At 46.6% G+C, this 20954-nt stretch overlaps 1 protein-coding gene across 1 annotated transcript in view; it reads right to left on the bottom strand.

Annotated features, from left to right (window-relative positions):
- efna3.L (ephrin A3 L homeolog) overlaps window positions 1–20244 on the bottom strand; it is a 33448-nt gene extending 13204 nt beyond the window's left edge. The window contains 1 exon segment of the mRNA NM_001087027.2: window positions 20116–20244. Within this exon segment, the coding sequence (NP_001080496.1) occupies window positions 20116–20213 (98 nt within the window). The 5' untranslated portion in view covers window positions 20214–20244.
- Between the last annotated feature and the right edge of the window lie 710 nt (window positions 20245–20954).

Genomic DNA, 20954 nt, shown 5'->3' with positions numbered 1-20954 from the left:
TAAACTGCATTTTAGAAACCCCAGTGTGGGGAGGGCTACATTAGAGTGTAAGCTTATCAGGTTTGTTGTCAGTGGGTAAGTGGTTACCAAGCTCCAGCGGTAATTCCTTTGTGTAATTTACTGCTGCTGATCAGACAATCCATTACTTTTCTTTCACTTTGATTTATCTGCTGCTCTCGCCTGGGATTTGCTGTAGTATAGGAAATATTGTAGCGGCCCCCCATGCACCCACCTCTGGGACCCTCACAATCTTCCCCCGTTACTCACAAGCAGATGCCAGGGACACAATATCCTTCCCGCATGTTCCCCCTACAACAAGCTGCATGCACCCCAATAACTACAATGTCTCCCTGAGCCCAGTATGAGTGCTCGGTGCATAAGGGAGTACAGAATTCAGGGACCCACACATACAAGGGTGCAAGAGACACAATTCAGGACAGCCCCTCTTTTTGTGCTCCATGAGCCTCCATGGGTTAAAGCTACAGTGCTCTCTCCTATTATGTGGGATGCGTGCCGCCTGCCTAAAATATTCTAAGAAGAAAATCAATACAGTCGGTTCTGAAGTGCTACCTACTAGAGGGGTGCCCCCTGGCTGACATATTCTAGGGGCTGGGAGTCACTGGGCAGAGATACTTTGGGCACAAGAAGAAACACGATACAGACGTTTCAGGAGCTGCATGTGACCTGGCATTGGGGAGTTACCTACCTGAGATATTATGTGGGATGGGTGGCACCTGGCTGAGATATTCTAGGGGTTGGGAGCCACTGTCAGGGTCACTATGGCTGCTGACACATGACCTGCTCATCAGATCATCTCCATTCCCATTGCATTAGAAAGCAGCCATCAGAGCAATGACCAATTGTATGAAAGGGAATCAATAACCGATTGAATGAAAGGGAATCAATAACCGATTGAATGAAAGGGAATCAATAACCGATTGAATAAAAGGGAATCGATGACTGATTAAATGAAAGGGAATCAATAACCGATTGAATGAAAGGGAATCAATAACCGATTGAATGAAAGGGAATCAATAACCGATTGAATAAAAGGGAATCAATAACTGATAGAATAAAAGGGAATCTTTTGTCTCTGCTCTAACTAAACCTGGCATGCGCGTGTGCCTGCTGCTGAAAGTCCATTAGACGCATTTCCCTGCATCTCGCTCACTTGCCCCCCCCATTCCTGCAGCTGTCATAAAAGTTTAAAGTAACAGCGCACGGCGGGTCCATTTGAGCCACTCAGAGAAGGTCGGGAGGCCTAAATTAGCAACATGCTCGTTCTGCATCACACAAAGCTCTGCCGGACCCGCGGATTCATTTTATATTTACTGCTTGTCCACACACAGCATCTCAGCTCTCTACACTCAGCCCCCCAACACCCCCTGATTTACATGAACAGCCAGTAAACAAGCAGAAACAAAATATATATATATATATATATATATATATATATATATATATATATATATATATATATATACATATATCTATCCTTTGCTCAAGTGCACATTTCAGCAGATAAGCAGCAACATGAGCAGCTCATCCATGAACAGCGAGTCTAAACTCAAGTCTGGGCTGACAACAAGAAGGATAAAGGCAGAGTTATACCAGAACATTATCTTCTGTACATTCAGTCGACCCACATATATATGAGTGGTCATACACAATAGGGTTCCCTTTCTTCTGTTTGTTCAGGTTCACAATGAAAAAAAAAAAACGGAGGTACCTCTGGATTTCCAAAGCCCTTTACACATTCTTAAAACCGCATGAAACTATTTTAGCAGTAGCTGTAATGCCAGCTTAAAAGGGATACAGTTAATAGAGCTGCTTCAGCAGAATTCTGCACTAAAATCGTTTCTCAAAAGAGCAAACAGATTTTTTTATATTTCATTTTGAAATCTGACATATTGTCCATTTCCCAGCTGCCCCTACTCATGTGACTTGTGCTCTGATAAACTTCAGTCACTCTTTACTGCTGTACTGCAAGTTGGAGTGATATCACCCCCTCCCTTTTCCCCCAGCAGCCTATCAACAGAACAATGGGAAGGTAACCAGATAGCAGCTCCCTAACACAAGATAACAGCTGCCTGGTAGATCTAAGAACAACACTCAATAGTAAAATCCAGGTCCCACTGAGACACATTCAGTTGCATTGAGTAGGAGAAATAACAGCCTGCCAGAAAGCAGTTCCATCCTTAAGTGCTGGCTCTTTCTGAAAGCACATGACCAGGCAAAATGACCTGAGATGCACTTGCAACTACACACCGATAATACAACTGCAGTGTAAACAGTATCATTTAGAAATAAAAACAACATCATAAAAATCATCCCTTTAAGGCGGATTGTGACAAAAAGATTTGTAGTGTTTAAAACAAGGCCAAATGCAAGAGAAGACAAGACCAAATGCAAGAGCAGACAAGGCCGAGACAAGGCCAAGTGCAAGAGCAGACCAGGCCAAGGTAAGAGCAGACAAGGCCAAATGCAAGAGCAGACAAGGCAAAAGAAGGCAAGGCCAAATGTAAGAGCAGACAAGGCAAAAGAAGACAAGGCCAAGGCAAGGCCAAATGTAAGAGCAGACAAGGCCAAGACAAGAGCAGAAAAGGCAGAGGCAAGGCCAAGTGCAAGAGCAGACATGGCCGAGGCAAGGCCAAATGCAAGGGTACACAAAGCGGGTCAAGGCCAAATGCAAGAGCAGACAAGGCAAAGAAAAAGGTCCAATGCCAGAGCACACAAGACCAAGACAGGGCCAAGTATCCCAGCTGAGCCTGTGTGTCAAACGTTGTGTTAAGGGTACAACCATTCCTTCTAACGGGGATACCAAGAGGGCTACTATTGATTTCCTTTTGTATGTACTTATTTGCCAGCCAATTATGAGAGGTCCGCAGATAAGGATTCAATTTCAGTTGCCTTGGACCTAGCTGGTGTGACGATACAGAAAAAAACCTCATCAGGAGTGAAACCGCAATACATGCACATAAAAGGTTTCCTAGTGTCGGGATCCCAACAGTGGCAAGATACAAAAATCTTCAGTATGATGCACCCTTGCATGCTCTGTGCCAATGATGGGGGGCCATCAGAAACAGAAGTAAGCCCTGATATAGCCAACTAAATTGGCAGCTAAGAGAGATCAGGTGCAGGTGACTTAGAAGATTAGTATATGCTATCTAAATGTTTAGCAGTGGCTTTTATCCTGCTCTTTATTCGTTATGTCCTATAAGGATTAGGGATGAGAAAGAAACTCTAAGCAGCGATGTCTGTGAAACATTACAGAAGGGGCAAAATAAAAATGATGGGGGGGGGGTATACAAGATGGGAGGTAAGAAAGTGCATATGTCGCCATATAGACATAAGAGCATCATCATCATCTCGGCTCTGAAGGTCACACAAGCCATCAGACAAAGACATCTCTATGCATGGAGAATCCTTAATAACCCAGCCTGAGATATAGTAGTACAGTACTAGGGAAGATTTAATTTCCATTATACAAAGGCTGGAGACTTGGGCTTTGTGCCGTACATTATGATGTAACACGGAAGTCATAATTAGATGATTGCAATGAAGAGTGCAGGGGTAAAAGAGGACACATTTCAGTTGGTGGGGGAGGGAGTAAGCCTTTGTTGGGACTTTGGAAGGGGATCAACACCCACCAGACATAGGATCTGGCACCTTACTCACTGATAGGGCAGCTCAGATAGATCTGTTTATTATAATACGGGGTCTCATTGTCAGAGGCAATGGTTTTAAAACATTTTTTTAAAAATTCATTCTAAGTATCATGAGGGTGTAATGGAGTGAGAGCAAGGGAGGTGGGGAACATCCGCCACACAGACCAGCTGGATTCCTTAACTGGAGGAGAAGGTCTCCTTTTAGCAGCGAAGACAAGAAGCTCCACATCTTCTGCATGACTGAGTTTTTAGGACAAGCTCTGCCAAGTAACACCTTCGATTGATGTCAGACCGGCCCCCGCAGCTCTCCCAGGCCCCTTTACTGAGTGTACAGAGACCAGCCCCCATCCAACACAACAATAGCTCTCTAACACTGGGTCTTGAATGTACAGATGCAAAGCACTCTGGGTCACAACCAAGAATTCCAAAAACCCTTCTACTGGGTCCTCTTACTCTCTGGTGATGGATCTCATGCATTCCACAGTGGGAGCGCAACCCAACAGCAAGCAAGGTGTCTTCCATCTGCAATAAGCCCATACTGGGACAGGCAGGTCCGGAAGCAAGTTCTTCAGGTATCACGAGCTTGCACTCTTGGTTACATTAGTACCTCTTAAGCTGGCCACAGACACAAAGATCTGATCGTACAAATCAATGTGCGATCAGACTTTCCCATCTCCCGACCTGCAACTAACTATTCAGATCAAAGTCTTACCATTCCGACCAAATAAAGTGGTTAAAGAACAGATCAGCCGATGTTCTGCCCCTGACAGTAATCGTACGATAGACAAAGCTAGTGACCGTCTCCCACTGAAAATCGTACGATCGGCAATACACGCAGAGATTACCCGCAGCCGACAGAAATTTTCTAACCTGTCCTAACGACCGATCTCCGCCGGACGAAAAATGTCGGGACTCTCCACACACGTTCCGAAAATCGTACGAATCCTCCATTCGTACAATGAGATCTTTGCGTCTATGGGCAGCTTTGAACAGAAGCCCTCATTTCATGTGAGAATGTGTCTTTCATTTGCCCGAGATAATGATCTAAATACAACCCTTCCACCCTGTTATTTAAGGCTACAATAATCTCCGTGGCTCGTCCGGGCCACAAAAGACCAGGGCACAACTCACTCTTTGATTTGAGACCCATTCCAACTGAAGCAACACAACAAGCAGCCATTAAATGATTTGTACTGATGCATTCCTCATATGCGCCCTCGCTCTTCCCCCCACCGCCCCGCTCTGCTGGAAGAACATACATTCGGCTTTACAGTCAGCAGCCAGAGTCCCTCGGGACCTGAGCGCAGGTTCTATGCTTGTCAGCTCAGCGAGCCAACTGGCATTTCTAAGCAGCCTGTGACTGGCGGCTCTCCTGCCCTGCTGCGAAGGATTTACACACTGCCAGCGCCCTGCCTCTCTGCCCTTTTACTGATCACAGTCGCCCATCGATCACAAACACAACAAAAAGTTCTATTGATTCATAGTTTTCCCACCCTGCTGCAAGCAACATGCAAAGGAAAAGTAGTATTGATCTGGGGGGGGATGAGAAAACACATTTCTACCATTGGGATGGAGTGTGCAACATTCCCCAAAACAGGCTGCCCTCTTTTGGTAGGTCTCCATACACAAATGGCTTCGTTATACACACGCACAGACAGATGGACAGAAGAAGTGATCAAATGTCTCACTGAGTTCCTATTAGACTAGGAGCCACTTCTCTTTAATAGGATGTTCCACAGCTAGACATGAGCCACTTCTCCTTAAAAGGATGTTCCACGGCTAGACATGAGCCACTTGTCCTTAATAGGATTTTCCACAGCTAAACAGGAGCCACTTCTCTTTAATAGGATGTTCCACGGCTAGACATGAGCCACTTGTCCTTAATAGGATGTTCCACGGCTAGACATGAGCCACTTGTCCTTAATAGGATGTTCCACAGCTAAACATGAGCCACTTCTCCTTAATAGGATGTTCCACAGCTAAACAGGAGCCACTTGTCCTTAATAGGATTTTCCACAGCTAAACAGGAGCTACTTGTCCTTAATAGGATGTTCCACAGCTAAACAGGAGCCACTTCTCCTTAATAGGATTTTCCACAGCTAAACAGGAGCCACTTCTCCTTAATAGGATTTTCCACAGCTAAACAGGAGCCACTTCTCCTTAATAGGATTTTCCACAGCTAAACAGGAGCCACTTGTCCTTGATAGGCCAGTTCCACATGAAACATGACATGAGCCACTTTTCTTTGATAGGCAGTTCCACAGTTCCACAGAAGCAACTTCTCCATGATAGGCCAATTCCACAACTAGACAGGAGCCAGTTTTCTTTGATAGGCCAGTTCCACAGCTAGACAGGAGCTACTTGTCCAACTTCCCAGTTCCGTCTTATTGTGACTCACTAACTCTTGGTTTAAACCAAGAATCTACAGCGTGTATTCCCACGGTTAAGGTGGCCATAGACGTAACAATTACAATCTTTCTTGGAAAAGATGTTTCCAAGAAAGATCGTTTGTTCCGATACACAAGTGTACAGCTGAATGGTCAGATAGACATATAGAAACAATGGAATTCTTCCTGTATCTGATGATTAAGCGCTAACAATGGTCGATGTTTGGGTCCCTTCAAAGGCACCAGGTCAAAATTTTCCATCCAGTCTGATTGACGAGCCGACCGATATCCAAGTCTTTTGCTGATATCAGTCCCACCATACACACCTAATATCATACAAAAATTGTTTCGTACTATATAACCACATGTAAACGGTTGCACACTTACAAACCAGATGTAATTACAACCCCAGAGGAAAGCTCAGCGGACGAGGAGGGGTGGCAGGGCAATTATTTGAACCAGTTTTCCTTGTTTAAAGAAAGTTGTTAAGTGCAGGTTATTGACAGCTCCTGCCCCATCTAATCTCTTTAAAAGCCCCAACCATTGGGGATCTGATAACGAGATCGATGGTGTTCTAAATTGGGTTTTAATTAAACAATCAATCTGTGTCCACTTACTCAATTAGTGGGTCCCGGTGCTATTTCAACATGACGAGACAACCTCTCCTGCACAGAACAGTCCTGGCCCCCCATCCTGTGACACACGGTGGGGGCACACGGAGTCCCAAATGAATCAGATAAGGCTCAGAGGAGTTACATGGCCGTGTCTTTATAGAGGTCATGGAACTCCGAGGTTACTTCTAATATCCTCATATTTTGCAACAGGAGTACTTTATTATAATACATACATTTTAGTGAGTCATGTGACACAAATGACATCACTACTCACCGTTTAGAACAGATGACATCAGTACTCGCCGTTTATAAGGATATAATTTACAGGATATTCATGGCTTTTGTGTATTATACCTCTATATCCCCTCTCAATGGGTTATATTCCTCTATATACCTCTAGCCAACAGGGACACGGCAAAGTGGAGCCTGGGGATGGCCAACCGCCTCTGCCGAATAGACAGAATGACCTGCTGATTTTTTGGCTTGGGTAATGACTAACAAATCCCAGACGAGTAGAACTAATGAAGGACAAATGCTATTGTGTGAATGGCAGAACATGGGCATTTACAGAGAATTAGACCCTGGTCCCTACGCTGGTGCACCCAGCCGTGTAATGGCGAGATAGATCCATACTCTCGGAATTCTCATTATTTTATTTCTGTGCTGCAATTCTCCCCAGTCCAGCACCTAAATAATGCAAACCCCTCATAAGCTTCCTCCTGGGATACTTCGATGCTATAAATGAAAATAGTCCGACATAATAGAACCATTCTAGGTCCCGTTCTCATCTCATTTTGGCCCGGCACTTTCCCTCATCGTCATGAGTCTTGGCAGTGGCAGAGATACAATGGGATGAGACAAAGGAGGCAGTGTCTGCTGGAGGAGCAGATGAATATATTGTGCTTGTGGAGGTACAAAGCCCTGAGGCCAAGGAAGGCACAATGACGCCCGTGGGTGAGCTGTGAGGTGCAGAAAGGGGTGCCACTGTTTGTAATATTCTTTCAATTGGCTCCTTTCTGTGAGTTTGAAGGGTACCCAGACACACCTGGTCAATGAGACCTCCTTGGCCAGTCAGTTATATAATTAACTGGTGAGGACTAGATGTATAGATTAAAGCTGAACACAGGAGAGGAATGAAAGGCAGTGATTGGCACCCGCCTGGAACCCAAAGGACATTATCTGGACAGCTCACTTTTCATCACACGCCAATCTAGCCAAGATTATGAGAACCTGCTGAGGGCTACACAGCCTCCAACCATAGTCACAGAGTCCTCATAGACCGACAAGCACAACTCAGAGTGAGGCACCCTAACCCTGGCCACAGAGCTTTGAAACAATTAGTCATGTAAGGACAATTTGTGAGGCTATGCAAATTAAAACATCCCATCGGTCATACGCACATATTCAGTTTATACTAGATAAAGGTGTGGGGTTGGTAAAAGCTCAGTTATCATAGAGGCTGGTCAACTATATAAAGACATCACTTGAATGGCCATAAATTCAAACAAACAGATCGAACAGAGGGATACAGACATAGGGGCTGGAGAGTGCATGATGATTGTACAGATGGAGGGTGGAAGTATGAGGCGTGTACAGAGCTACGGTCAGATAAAGTAAGCTGGTCACGGAGATGCGGGGTCGGAGGCCGTATTATGATCATATAAATGGACAGAGACGCGGGGTCAGTGGCCATACATTGATTAGACAGGCCGTACAATGATTACCCAGACTGGCAGAGATGTGGGGTTGGAGGCTGTATGATGATCAAACGGATGAAGACATGGAATTGTAGGTCGTTCGATTGTCATAAAGTTGTTCTGAGATGTGGGGTTAATGACGTTGATCAGACAGGGTGTTGGGTCAGATGCCATACAATGACAGTATAGACTGGCAGAGATGTGGGGTCGGAGGCCTTATGATGATCAGACAGATGGGCAGAGACATGGGGTCGGTGGCTGTTAAATGACCAGACAGATTCCTTCCTCTGCTTTCAGATTGGAGAAAAGAAAGATTTCCTGGCACAAAGATGTGTGACAATAACAGTGTATTTGCTCTGACAATTCCCAGCCCAATCTCTACTGACATATGCCTCCGTTTAACTGCCGGCAAGAAAAATGAGGCAAGCAGTATATTAGGAGCACATTCCTTTGTTTTCTCCAGGCAGCACAACAGCAGGAGAAGTGCCTAATGGCAACACAGCACCCCTAACTTGCAACTGAGCCCCAAAAGTGCAACGCCAAGCACAAGCTCAAGCAGAGAGATAAAGACTGGGCATATCACACAAAGAATAACGTAGCCCCGCAGAAGAACCACAGCACTTCAACAGGTCCAAACAACAGCCTCGCATCCTAGGGTACAGATTATATACTGTAGGGTAACACATATCAACACCCCGACCCCGCATGTGATCTAACACCCAACTTCCACATTGGAGTGGGCACTGCCCAGGTCCTGCAGTATAAAAGAGAAGAAAAATGCGGGCAGTTTGGCACCAGAGAATCCAACAGAATATTTTCGTCCCCCTTATATTTTTGACATGCAAAAAAAAAAAAAGTCAACACTAAAGGTTTAATTAGCGGAGCGCCTTTGAGAACAACCCTGTAGGACCGCCTTTAGTTATTTTAGTAACTAGAATTTCATTAACCTTTTTTCTATTAATAAAGAGTCGGAGCTTCCGGTGGTACCTTCACCCACACTGGCAGCTCCGACTAATCCCGACATTCCATGAACAAACCCTCCATGTACAGAAACAGGCTCATGCTGGTACAGACAATGCAAAAGTCCCCAATCTCCTGAGTGCAAGGAGCCTACATGGGGTACATTGTTCCCTGCTCATTATTTCTGAGGTGCCTCTTATACAATGACCTGTGCACTTCCAGCCCCCTACTCTCAATAACTCTCACACTGTCCCCTCCATTCACATACACTTTATTCCCTATGCCAATTCCTCATTCACCAGTCGCTAATTAACTCCAGTATCAAACCTGCTACCACCAAGTTTCATCTGCCTACAACAGCCCCCTGTTTGCTCATAGTCTGTACCAAGAGATCCCATAAAACTATGGCAGCATAGGTATCCCCTGTACTAAGCACAATTCAGCAGGAACAGCCCCCTGTTTGCTCATAGTCTGTACCAAGAGATCCCATAAAACTATGGCAGCATAGGTATTCCCTGTACTAAGCACAATTCAGCAGGAACAGTCCCCTAAGTTTGCTCATAGTCTGTACAGAGAGATCCCATAAAACTATGGTACATAGGTATCCCCTGTACTAAGCACAATTCAGCAGGAACAGCCCCCTGTTTGCTCATAGTCTGTACAGAGAGATCCCATAAAACTATGGCACATAGGTATCCCCTGTACTAAGCACAATTCAACAGGAACAGTCCCTAAGTTTGCTCATAGTCTGTACAGAGAGATCCCATAAAACTATAGCAACATAGGTATTCCCTGTATTAAGCACAATTCAGCAGGAACAGCCCCTAAGTTTGCTCATAGTCTGTACAGAGAGATCCCATAAAACTATGGCAGCATAGGTATTCCCTGTACTAAGCACAATTCAGCAGGAACAGCCCCTAAGTTTGCTCATAGTCTGTACAGAGAGATCCCATAAAACTATAGCAACATAGGTATTCCCTGTACTAAGCACAATTCAGCAGGAACAGTCCCTAAGTTTGCTCATAGTCTGTACAGAGAGATCCCATAAAACTATGGTACATAGGTATTCCCTGTACTAAGCACAATTCAGCAGGAGCAGCCCCTAAGTTTGCTCATAGTCTGTACAGAGAGATCCCATAAAACTATGGCAGCATAGGTATTCCCTGTACTAAGCACAATTCAGCAGGAACAGTCCCTAAGTTTGCTCATAGTCTGTACAGAGAGATCCCATAAAACTATGGCAGCATAGGTATTCCCTGTACTAAGCACAATTCAGCAGGAACAGTCCCTAAGTTTGTTCATAGTCTGTACAGAGAGATCCCATAAAACTATGGCAGTATAGGTATTCCCTGTACTAAGCACAATTCAGCAGGAACAGCCCCTTAAGTCTGAAGAAGAGCATGCTGGTGCAAGGGGAAGGATAAGAAGAGCGCACCAGTATGAGGGGATATAACACAAACACACAGCAATAGTGCACCAGAGAATCGGCAGATAATAGGCACACTATGCATGCTGTAGCAGATTTCTGCTTTCCTGAGTATAAATACAGTCCAGAACTAATTAGAGTAATGAGATTCTCTCTGCATTCCTCTCGTTAGTGCAGGGCCTGAGTAATTAATTATTCTTGCAACAGGATCTTTCAGCACTTTCAGATTGATACATTGATATGCCCTCTTGTTGCAGAGGAGGAGAATGGGGAGAGAGAGGAGAGGCCACAAACCCTTCAGCTCACAAATACTACACCTGTGACTGCCCCCCAGCAGGTCCCTAAATGATGAATAAGAAGAGTACATGGGCCTACATTCACTCCCAACTGACTTTACTGTGCCCATACAGTCTAGGGTACTGTACCCCACCTCCTGAACTGCAGCCAAAGGTACAAACACCTGGAACCCCACAGCTCTTCAGCTGGGGCAGTGCCCACATACTCTTCTCTTGCACCCCGAGCTGCAACACTGACCATTAAATCCCCCAGGAACCAACATAATCACCAACAATTTGTATGGACTATTGGCCAAACTAAAATCCCTGTATTATTATACTGTGAGCAACACCTCATTACTGCTCTCACTAATATCTCTCTATAGTAGTATTGGGGATAATAGTCTCTGGGAAAGGAGTGTGACTGTGGGATAAGCAGGTATAGTAGGGAGAGATGGTGCCTATAGTAACAGTGGATAATAGTCTCTGGGAAGGGAGTGTGACTGTGGGATAGCAGTATAGTAGGGAGAGATGGTGCCTATAGTAACAGTGGATAATAGTTCTCTGGAAGGGAGTGTGACTGTGGGATAGCAGGTAATAGTAGGGAGAGATGGTGTCTATAGTAACAGTGGATAATAGTCTCTGGGAAGGAGTGTGACTGTGGGATAGCAGGTATAGTAGGAGAGATGGTGCCTATAGTAACAGTAGATAATAGTCTCTGGGAAGGGAGTGTGACTGTGGCGATAGCAGGTATAGTAGGGAGAGAATGGTGCCTATAGTAACAGTGGATAATAGTCTCTGGGAAGGGAGTGTGACTGTGGGATAGCAGGTATAGTAGGAAGAGATGGTGCCTATAGTAACAGTGGATAATAGTCTCTGGGAAGGGAGTGTGACTGTGGGATAGCAGGTATAGTAGGGAGAGATGGTACCTATAGTAACAGTGGATAATAGTCTCTGGGAAGGGAGTGTGACTGTGGGATAGCAGGTATAGTAGGGAGAGACGGTGCCTATAGTAACAGTGGATAATAGTCTCTGGGAAGGGAGTGACACTGTGGGATAGCAGGTATAGTAGGGAGAGACGGTGTCTATAGTAACAGTGGATAATAGTCTCTGGGAAGGGAGTGTGACTGTGGGATAGCAGGTATAGTAGGGAGAGATGGTGTCTATAGTAACAGTGGATAATAGTCTCTGGGAAGGGAGTGTGACTGTGGGATAGCAGGTATAGTAGGGAGAGATGGTGCCTATAGTAACAGTGGATAATAGTCTCTGGGAAGGGAGTGACACTGTGGGATAGCAGGTATAGTAGGGAGAGATGGTGCCTATAGTAACAGTGGATAATAGTCTCTGGGAAGGGAGTGTGACTGTGGGATAGCAGGTATAGTAGGGAGAGATGGTGCCTATAGTAACAGTGGATAATAGTCTCTGGGAAGGGAGTGACACTGTGGGATAGCAGGTATAGTAGGGAGAGATGGTGCCTATAGTAACAGTGGATAATAGTCTCTGGGAAGGGAGTGACACTGTGGGATAGCAGGTATAGTAGGGAGAGATGGTGTCTATAGTAACAGTGGATAATAGTCTCTGGGAAGGGAGTGTGACTGTGGGATAGCAGGTATAGTAGGGAGAGATGTGTCTATAGTAACAGTGGATAATAGTCTCTGGGAAGGGAGTGTGACTGTGGGATAGCAGGTATAGTAGGGAGAGATGGGGTCTATAGTAACAGTGGATAATAGTCTCTGGGAAGGGAGTGTGACTGTGGGATAGCAGGTATAGTAGGGAGAGATGTGTCTATAGTAACAGTGGATAATAGTCTCTGGGAAGGGAGTGTGACTGTGGGATAGCAGGTATAGTAGGGAGAGATGGTGTCTATAGTAACAGTGGATAATAGTCTCTGGAAAGGGAGTGTGACTGTGGGATAGCAGGTATAGTAGGGAGAGATGGTGTCTATAGTAACAGTGGATAATAGTTTCTGGGAAGGGCTTGTTATTTAGGCCAAATAGCAGCGCAAAGGAGGGCTTTGGATCTCAAACAGATTCAGCTACATAACATGTATTATTGTACCCAAGCATGTTGGCATGTGGGTGTCAGTTCCCCTTTAAGCATGCCAGTTTAGTGACAAAGGGTGAGAGATAAGCTGCTCCTGGTGGCAGGGAGAGGTTGGTAGAAGAATCCATCTGTAATAAAGGGCACAAAGCACCACTGACAGTCCATTCTCCCGCCACTGAGTGATCGCTGGGCCAGGAAAGAAAAGAAGTGGCGTCCCCCCTGCCCTTTTTACACCGTATAGATGGGATTTAAAGCAAATGAAGAAACGCATTTCAGGGGAAGCCGCTTTACTTGCCCTGGCCCCCAGCATCTGGCCCGTGGATTAGACTCCTCCCAATTTCACACTGGGAGCTCAAAGTCCGGAACAAATTAAGAATTTTAAACACCTTCCCTCCCCCCAAAAGGAATAGCAAACCCTCCTGCCCCAGGCTCACACACTACTGAGTGGCTAAATGTACAGAATATTTCTTCTGTATAAAAGTGTGAGACTGGTCTCTAATTCCTCCGTACAGACTGCAGCACTAGCCTTTACATTACACAGTGCAGCAGCAATAGCAACTCATTGATTCACTTGCAAAGAACAAGCCCTACAGAAATGTCATGTTATCAACGGTAGAGACAGAGGGTTTGGAGTTACTGGTTGTTGGTTACTTGGGACTATAAACAAACATGACTTATTTTCCTCACTATACCCAATAGTGGAGCCAGAGTTACAGGAGCTACGCTGTAGGAATAAGGAAGGCTTGGCACAAACAAACTGCCAATGATACATTGTTTATATGTATCTTAAACTTGAACTTGCAAATGAGCCATTAAATGCCATTCGATATTTGGCCAAACCTCTAGAGTCACTAGAAGACGGGACAAAAGTTCTTCTGGATAACCCCAAGAGATGGCAGATACCCCCGGGCATGCAGTCTCTCAAGGAAGAGCTAGAAATGAAACCCACATTATTTGAAGCTATTACATTTATTGGACGTGCCACAGAAATAAATAGTTATGTACCCCAAGTTCAGGTATGTAAATAGGCCCTAAGCTGCTGTACCCTCTCTGGGGCGCGGACAGGATTAGTGGAAGATTCGCACAGTTTACAATGGCCCCGGCTGATCATTAACGAGTCACTGAGCTCGGCCAGTGAATAGGGCTTATTGAAATGAAGCCGCGGGGAGGTGCTCCTGGCCCATTCTGCCCCCTGCATAGAGTATATCACTTCAAGTTTAATCCCCCCGGTCACCCCACAAACTGGCTCCCACATTCTCACTGCACAAACTCAATGGAAAATGGCGTATTGAGGAGCAGCAACTTGTACACACAAAAGTGCCCCATTCAGAGGTGCTTACGCCCATCTCTTCCCAGAGCACAAGCAGATGGGGAAATGGGGTGCCTTCCAACCCAAACTGTGTGTGAATGAGGCAGAAAAGGCCCGTGTGCCCTAGTACACACTCACAATAACAGGTTGTGTATTGTCCCTGACATAGGCAATAGCAGTTCTTCACTGTTGTGCACAAACCCCATGGGGTATCTCATTGTTTGTCACTCGCTTTTATCCTGCCCCAAGAGCAACAATTATATGAAATAACAGCACAACAGGACTGGGACATAAACTGAGCAGAACACATAGCATATCTATACCAACGTGTGTGCCCAAATTCTACCCAATCCCTGTGTCACAGATCAGGGTAAGAATCTAGCGGCAGATCTAGTCACTGCATTAATGGGGCAATATGTAAATAAAGTATATGGGGAAATCACAGCAGCCCTCACTTGCTTTATGGCAGGGATCCTAGATACACACTCAGGCAGGGTCCCATTGCAGCACTGCTGGGTGGAAGAAATCTATTATTCTCGGGGATAGAGAACATGGCAGCAGTATGAGGATTATTAAAGGGGAGATAATTATGCAGTGACAGCAAGCCTTTAGGCGAGGGAGCACCTACCCGTGCAGTGACAGACACCCCGCTGCCATTTCACAGGAGGCAGACCCACAGCCCACCATGGTGCTGATGGATTGGCCGCAATGAAAAGAGGCGCAGGGAAGGCTGACAGCCTCATAGAGGCCAGTGTGTGTGCAATAGGATTCCAGGGACGCAGGACAAAGCTGCACACACAGAGGGAGTGGGTGGACAGAGGAGACAGGGAGATGGATCTTATTACTTTCTCGCTATAAAGCCGATAAGATCTCATCTCTTATACAACCGGCCTCTCTTCTCCCCGCCATGTAATTACACTGATAGCATCTCTGAATGGCCAGGGCCAGACAACCATGCATACATTTCATTAGCAACGACCCCTTCCTCTGGGCCTGGGTAACCCTTAGGGCAGTGCCAAAGACTACCAGGACAAATAAGTGGCTCCCTAATAGGAAGGTCAATGGCAACTCCCTGCGAACATGGCCGTAGCCAACATAAGTGGCAATGGGTATTTGTGGGGTGGGGGGGCATTTGATAATTCTCTAGCCTGAAATATATATGTTGTCTGGTTGTTAGGGTCACCGACCCCCCAGTGATTTTTGATTATTATACAGTGTTTATAAATCTCCCAACCAACGTCTAATTGCAAATTGTCTCTGATAACCACAGTCTACAGTATTCATTATAGGCCAATATGGAATAACGTGCACCATAAATTCAAATATCAGTTAATGATGACTATACTGTATGGGTGGCAAGTTGTACCCAGGGATGAAGGGGTTAAACAAATCCTAAATTATTTGCTCATCTCCTGGGGGCAGTGAGAAGGAATTACCCCTGGGATGCTCATTCTGGATGAGGTGGCTGTATCAGTACTCTGGTGCCTAAAATACAATATTAAAATTCTATCCCTATCGGGAAATGTAATGATATCGATATTCCGAAATGCTTCCATGAAGTAGGGGCCACATGATTTTTTATTATGCAGAAACATCAATGAAAACCCCCAAGTGCCATTTATAAGGACTGCGTATAAGGCACAATGTACCACACAATGCAGGGGGAGATGAACTAAGGGGAATACATGAAACGCCTAAATGGCGCCCCATAAGATTCATTGACAGTTGGGCCATGGTCATGCTTAGAAGAAGCCAAATGGGGCCTTTAAAGGAGAAAGAAACCCTTAATAAAAAAAAACCCTATCCCCCTACCCTACATAGACCCCCCCTCCCCCCGGGCAAACGACCATAACTCTTTTTACTTACTCCACCATGCAGATTCTGTCCAGCAGAGTTCACAAGCGCCATCTTCTTCTCTTTGATAATCTTCGGAATGAGACCGGTGAAGCGGCGCATGCGCAGTTTGGAGCAGTTTTCTGTTCCACGACAAATGGGTATGCGCCGAAACTCACGAAACTTGCCAAAACGTCGGCCTCATTCTGAACATTACCGAAGCGGCTGAAGATGGCGCCTGTAAACTCTGCTGGACAGAAGGGGTAAGTAAAGCATTAGGGGCATTTGCCAGGGGGGCAGCTAGGCTGGAGAGGTGTGGGGGGGGGTCTATGTAGGGTAGGGTTTTTTTTTAAGGGTTTGTTTCTCCATTAAGCAGCGGGTCTCCTTTTCCCAGTTGCAGAGACTGTTATAGAAACAGCAATATTCTATCAGGTTTCGTACGTCCATCTGAACTAGGAATTAATTGTAGGTAACCAGGCCAACTGCTTTGTTGCTCTAAATTGCCTCCATGGTCCCCAAATAAGCCCCAAGCAGCACAGATTCATTATGGGAAGTCCTGGAAAGCAGAACCCATTTCCCGTCCATCGGGGGCTTCACTGCAGGGGTATCTTTCCAATGCCCCCCAAGCAGCCCCTGCTCAGTTCTTCATATATTATCCATCAGCCTCTATATCTGCCCTGTAGAGATGTCATGCACCATGTGACCCATTGGAACTATTATAGAACGTCCTAAAATGAATGTCAGGAAATAAATTATTCTGTGTGCAAATGATGAACTACAGACTACAGGGTGAATAACCCTTATACAGACTACAGGGTGAATAACAGACGGACAAACAGAATGTGGGTACAACGCTAGCCAAGGCTACAGGCTGATAGAGATGGAGTTGCCGGTAGCAGGGCGCTGGCAAGCCAAGCCTAAAGCCAGGCATTTGTTCTAACAAGATAACAAGGACAGCTTGTGGATGCATCCGATGCGCTGCAATGAGAGGTGCACTAATGCGAGAAGTAAACAGATTTACTATCAATCAGCAGAATCACCAGACGTGGCCCAGACCCATAATTCCGCCCACGTTCTCCTGACGGTACTCGCTGAATACTCATTGGGATCTGGTTCCCCGACGAGCTGCCTACAGATGCCGGCACTGTATGTGAGGCCGGTATAAGGCTCGTCCTGGCAGAGAATAAAGTGGCAGCTTTTCTAGGGGTGCCCCTGCAGCGCCACAGCTCCAAGTGCCCACTTACAGGCTCTTACGGGATTTAGCTTGTGTGGCAGCTGGTGATGCAGGGAAGCGGCACTGAGGAAGTGTACCCTGGCACCTGCCCACGCACACATAACACAAGCTGAGCAATGCTTTGATGCAGGGTGCGTGGGGAGGGGGATTTCTCAACCCCCCCAAACACAGCTCGACACAGCACACACAGAAATCCCAGCAGCAACTTACCAGGCAATTTCCTCTTATGTGAAGCGTCGGTGCCTGGGGGGCGCCGCAGAGCCTTGTGCCTGACACTCATGGTTTATGGTTTTGTTTTTCCCATGTAATTGTGCCGCAGCATCAAGCTTAGGTGCCCCAGAGAAACCCACTGAGCGCTAGGGAACAGGGGCACAAAGTCCTTCTCGTGGGGCCACAGAGGGACCCACAGTGCTCCAACCCCCGTACTACACTGTATCCTTCCTGCTGTGCCCACCGTTTAGTCAAAACCTGGCCACCCTCTCCTTCCCTTTACATGGGTGCCTGGCACACTTACTGTATACTGGGTACCACACCAATATACCAGCACTGTAATCACCAACATCATAATCCCCCCATCATATATTGTACATACAGTACCAAGCACTGTGGCCCTATATACTCATTATTGCCAATTTAGGATCTGGGCTCCCTGGAATTAACCCATGTGATCCCCAAAGCCTGCATATGCCAATAGCTTCAATACCTTCTCTAGATCGCTACTGTGTGTGTCAGTGCGGGTTGCTTGGCATAGGAGCTAACATGTGCGAAGTGATTGTGGGTAGCAGCAGGGCAGGAATAAGCAGTGCCAGCGCAGGGGGGGAGAAGATGGGGAGGCTGGAGGGGAGCCCTCGGCTCGGCGGTGGATTATTACACAGAGAGGGAAGATGATCGATGCTTTTGTGCTCAGGTACAACTGCTCAGCACATGCCCCAATCCTGGTACCTCATAAATTACTTGTACAGGGACCAGTCAGCCGCCACTCTGTGCCCAGATGATTAGCAACCCCGCTGCGCCCGCACTGCTCAAGCCTGGTGCCCGGGCAAAGCAGCCATTAGTCATACAGGAGTGTATCAGGCAGGCCTCAGCTGCAATACCAGCACCAATACCCGAATATAACTGGTACTGTGTGTATAATGTCAAGCACAACAGGCACAGCACCAGCCTGCACTGTCCCTCACAGTATCATTCCTGGCACTGTACCCGGGCACTATAATCCCCAACATTATACCAAACAGAATTAACCATTTCATGTTTTACAGGAGAGCAGAGTAGGTTTTCAGGTGTAAAATTGGGGTATTATGCATTATATAAATATATAATATTACCTGTAATATTACCTGTACCAAGGCGGTATCAATCCCTAGCACCGTACCCAGGCGGTATCTATCCCAGGACTGTACCCAGGCGGTATCTATCCCAGCACCATATGCAGGCGGTATCAATCCCCAGCACCGTACCCAGGCGGTATCAATCCCCAGCACTGCATTTAACATCATATTCCGTGGCACTGGACCCGGTAATCTAATCCCTGGCACTGGACACTGACTGTATAATGTGCAAAACGATATCAAGCATTGTAATACAGGGCATTGTAGCTGGCACTATATATTCCAGCAGCACCCAGGCCCAACACAGTAACACCCAATGAAGCAGCCAGTAGTACAATGTCAAGGAGTGGTAGCCCACATCTCCCAGTGGTATAAGCCACCCCAGCTGCACCCATAGCCAGCACTAAAGTGGAGCCTGTGTTTTGGGAAGCAAAAATATGAGAGTGGGTCAGAACCATACCCCTTAATTCTTGTACAACAGAAAAGAACAAATAATTGTTTGGGTTCCCTGAGAATATGGTTAAGAAACACTAGAACATATCACAGTCTTTCCCTATGTCCCAGTGGTACAATCCGACCCAGTAGTACCCAGACCCCCCCCCCCAGTATAACCCATCACTATAATATGACCCAACTATTCCCTATGTCCAAGTAGCACAATCTGACCCAGTAGTACCCAGACCCCCCAGTATAACCCATCACTATAATATGACCCAACTATTCCCTATGTCCCAGTGGTACAATCTGACCCAGTAGTACCCAGACCCCCCAGTATAACCCATCAGAACAATATAAATACCAATCCTTCTCTATGTCCCAGTGGTACAATCCGACCCAGTAGTTGCAGTTACCCCATGAATATTGTCCCATTAATACAGAACAACCCCAGTAGCCCATGTGCAGCAGTACCATTACAATCCCATCAAATGGCAGACAGTAGCCAGTAGTACAGTGTGACCCAGCAGCACCCAGGGGCCCAACTGTAGGTACCCATGTCACCCCAAAGTACCAAGGGAAACCCACAGTAACCAGGCGACACATCAGCTCACAGGCAACCCAGCAGTAGTCAGGGGACCAAGCAGTAACTAGCCAGGGGAGCCAGCAGTAGCCACAAGTAGCCAGGGGAGCCAGCAGTAGCCACAAGTAGCCAGGGGGCCCAGCAGTAGTCAGGGGAGCCAGCAGTAACTAGTCAGTCAGCAGTAGCCACAAGTAGTCAGGAGCCCAGAGGCACAAGCAGCAGTGCAGGGGGCAGAGATATGACAGGACCGGTGAGTGTACGAGGCCATTGGCAGAACATGTCAGACAATATGAAGTGGAAGAGAAGAAGCGGCCGGTACTCACTGGTAGTTGGAGCTGTTCCAGTAGACCGAGTGCCTGTTGGCTCCGGAGCGAGGAAACAGGAAGAGCAGCGGGAAAAGAAGCACAAACACCACAGCCATGATCCGCACCTCACAGCGCCTCACAGCTACTGACTGAGCGAGAACGCGCCTGGCGCGCACCCGACTCCCGTTCCAGCCCCTCAGCTGAGAGCTCCGCCCACTACACTGTAGAGACGCTAAACGCGCACAATCCCAGCACTGAGCACGTGACTAAATGAGGTACCTCAAGCTCCGCCCACCGCGCGTTTCACGGACATCTTGGAACGCCCCCGTTGTGCCCACCTGAGCCCTGAGGAGAGAAACTGTTTCTATGAGTCACCTCGTGATAACAGGGCTGTACAGGTGTAATACTGGCGGCTCCGCCCCATCTTATGCCACGTGTTACAGCTAGCCCCGCCCATTGCTCCTTAACTCAGACAAGTAAGTCTTGTAGCGGGAAATGTATCTGTTCGCTGATTGGCTGCATTGTCTATAGTAGCTGTAAATAAGTGGTGGGAACATTTCACTGTGTTTGTGGTACCGACCCCTCTGTGCTACTGTCCTACTAGTCTCCCACTATAACCAGTTCTACCAGCAGCCGACGGACTAGCCAGTTGTGTGGTACCAAAGCCTCAATATAAACAGCCATACAGCTCCGCCATTTTGTACTTTTCTGTGGTACCGACTCCCTGTATAACCACTTCTCTGGCACTAACCCGCCATTTAATCATTTCTGTGGCACCAAACTCCCAGTATTACCAGTTCTGTGGCAGCAAACCCCTTAGTATAACCAGTTCTGTAGGAGATATTGTTCCAAATCAA

Source organism: Xenopus laevis, chromosome 8S (assembly GCF_017654675.1).
Source record: "Xenopus laevis strain J_2021 chromosome 8S, Xenopus_laevis_v10.1, whole genome shotgun sequence".
Lineage (NCBI taxonomy): Eukaryota > Metazoa > Chordata > Amphibia > Anura > Pipidae > Xenopus > Xenopus laevis.
The sequence above is the reverse complement of the archived record's forward strand: the minus strand, read 5'-3'. Positions and strand labels throughout refer to the sequence as shown.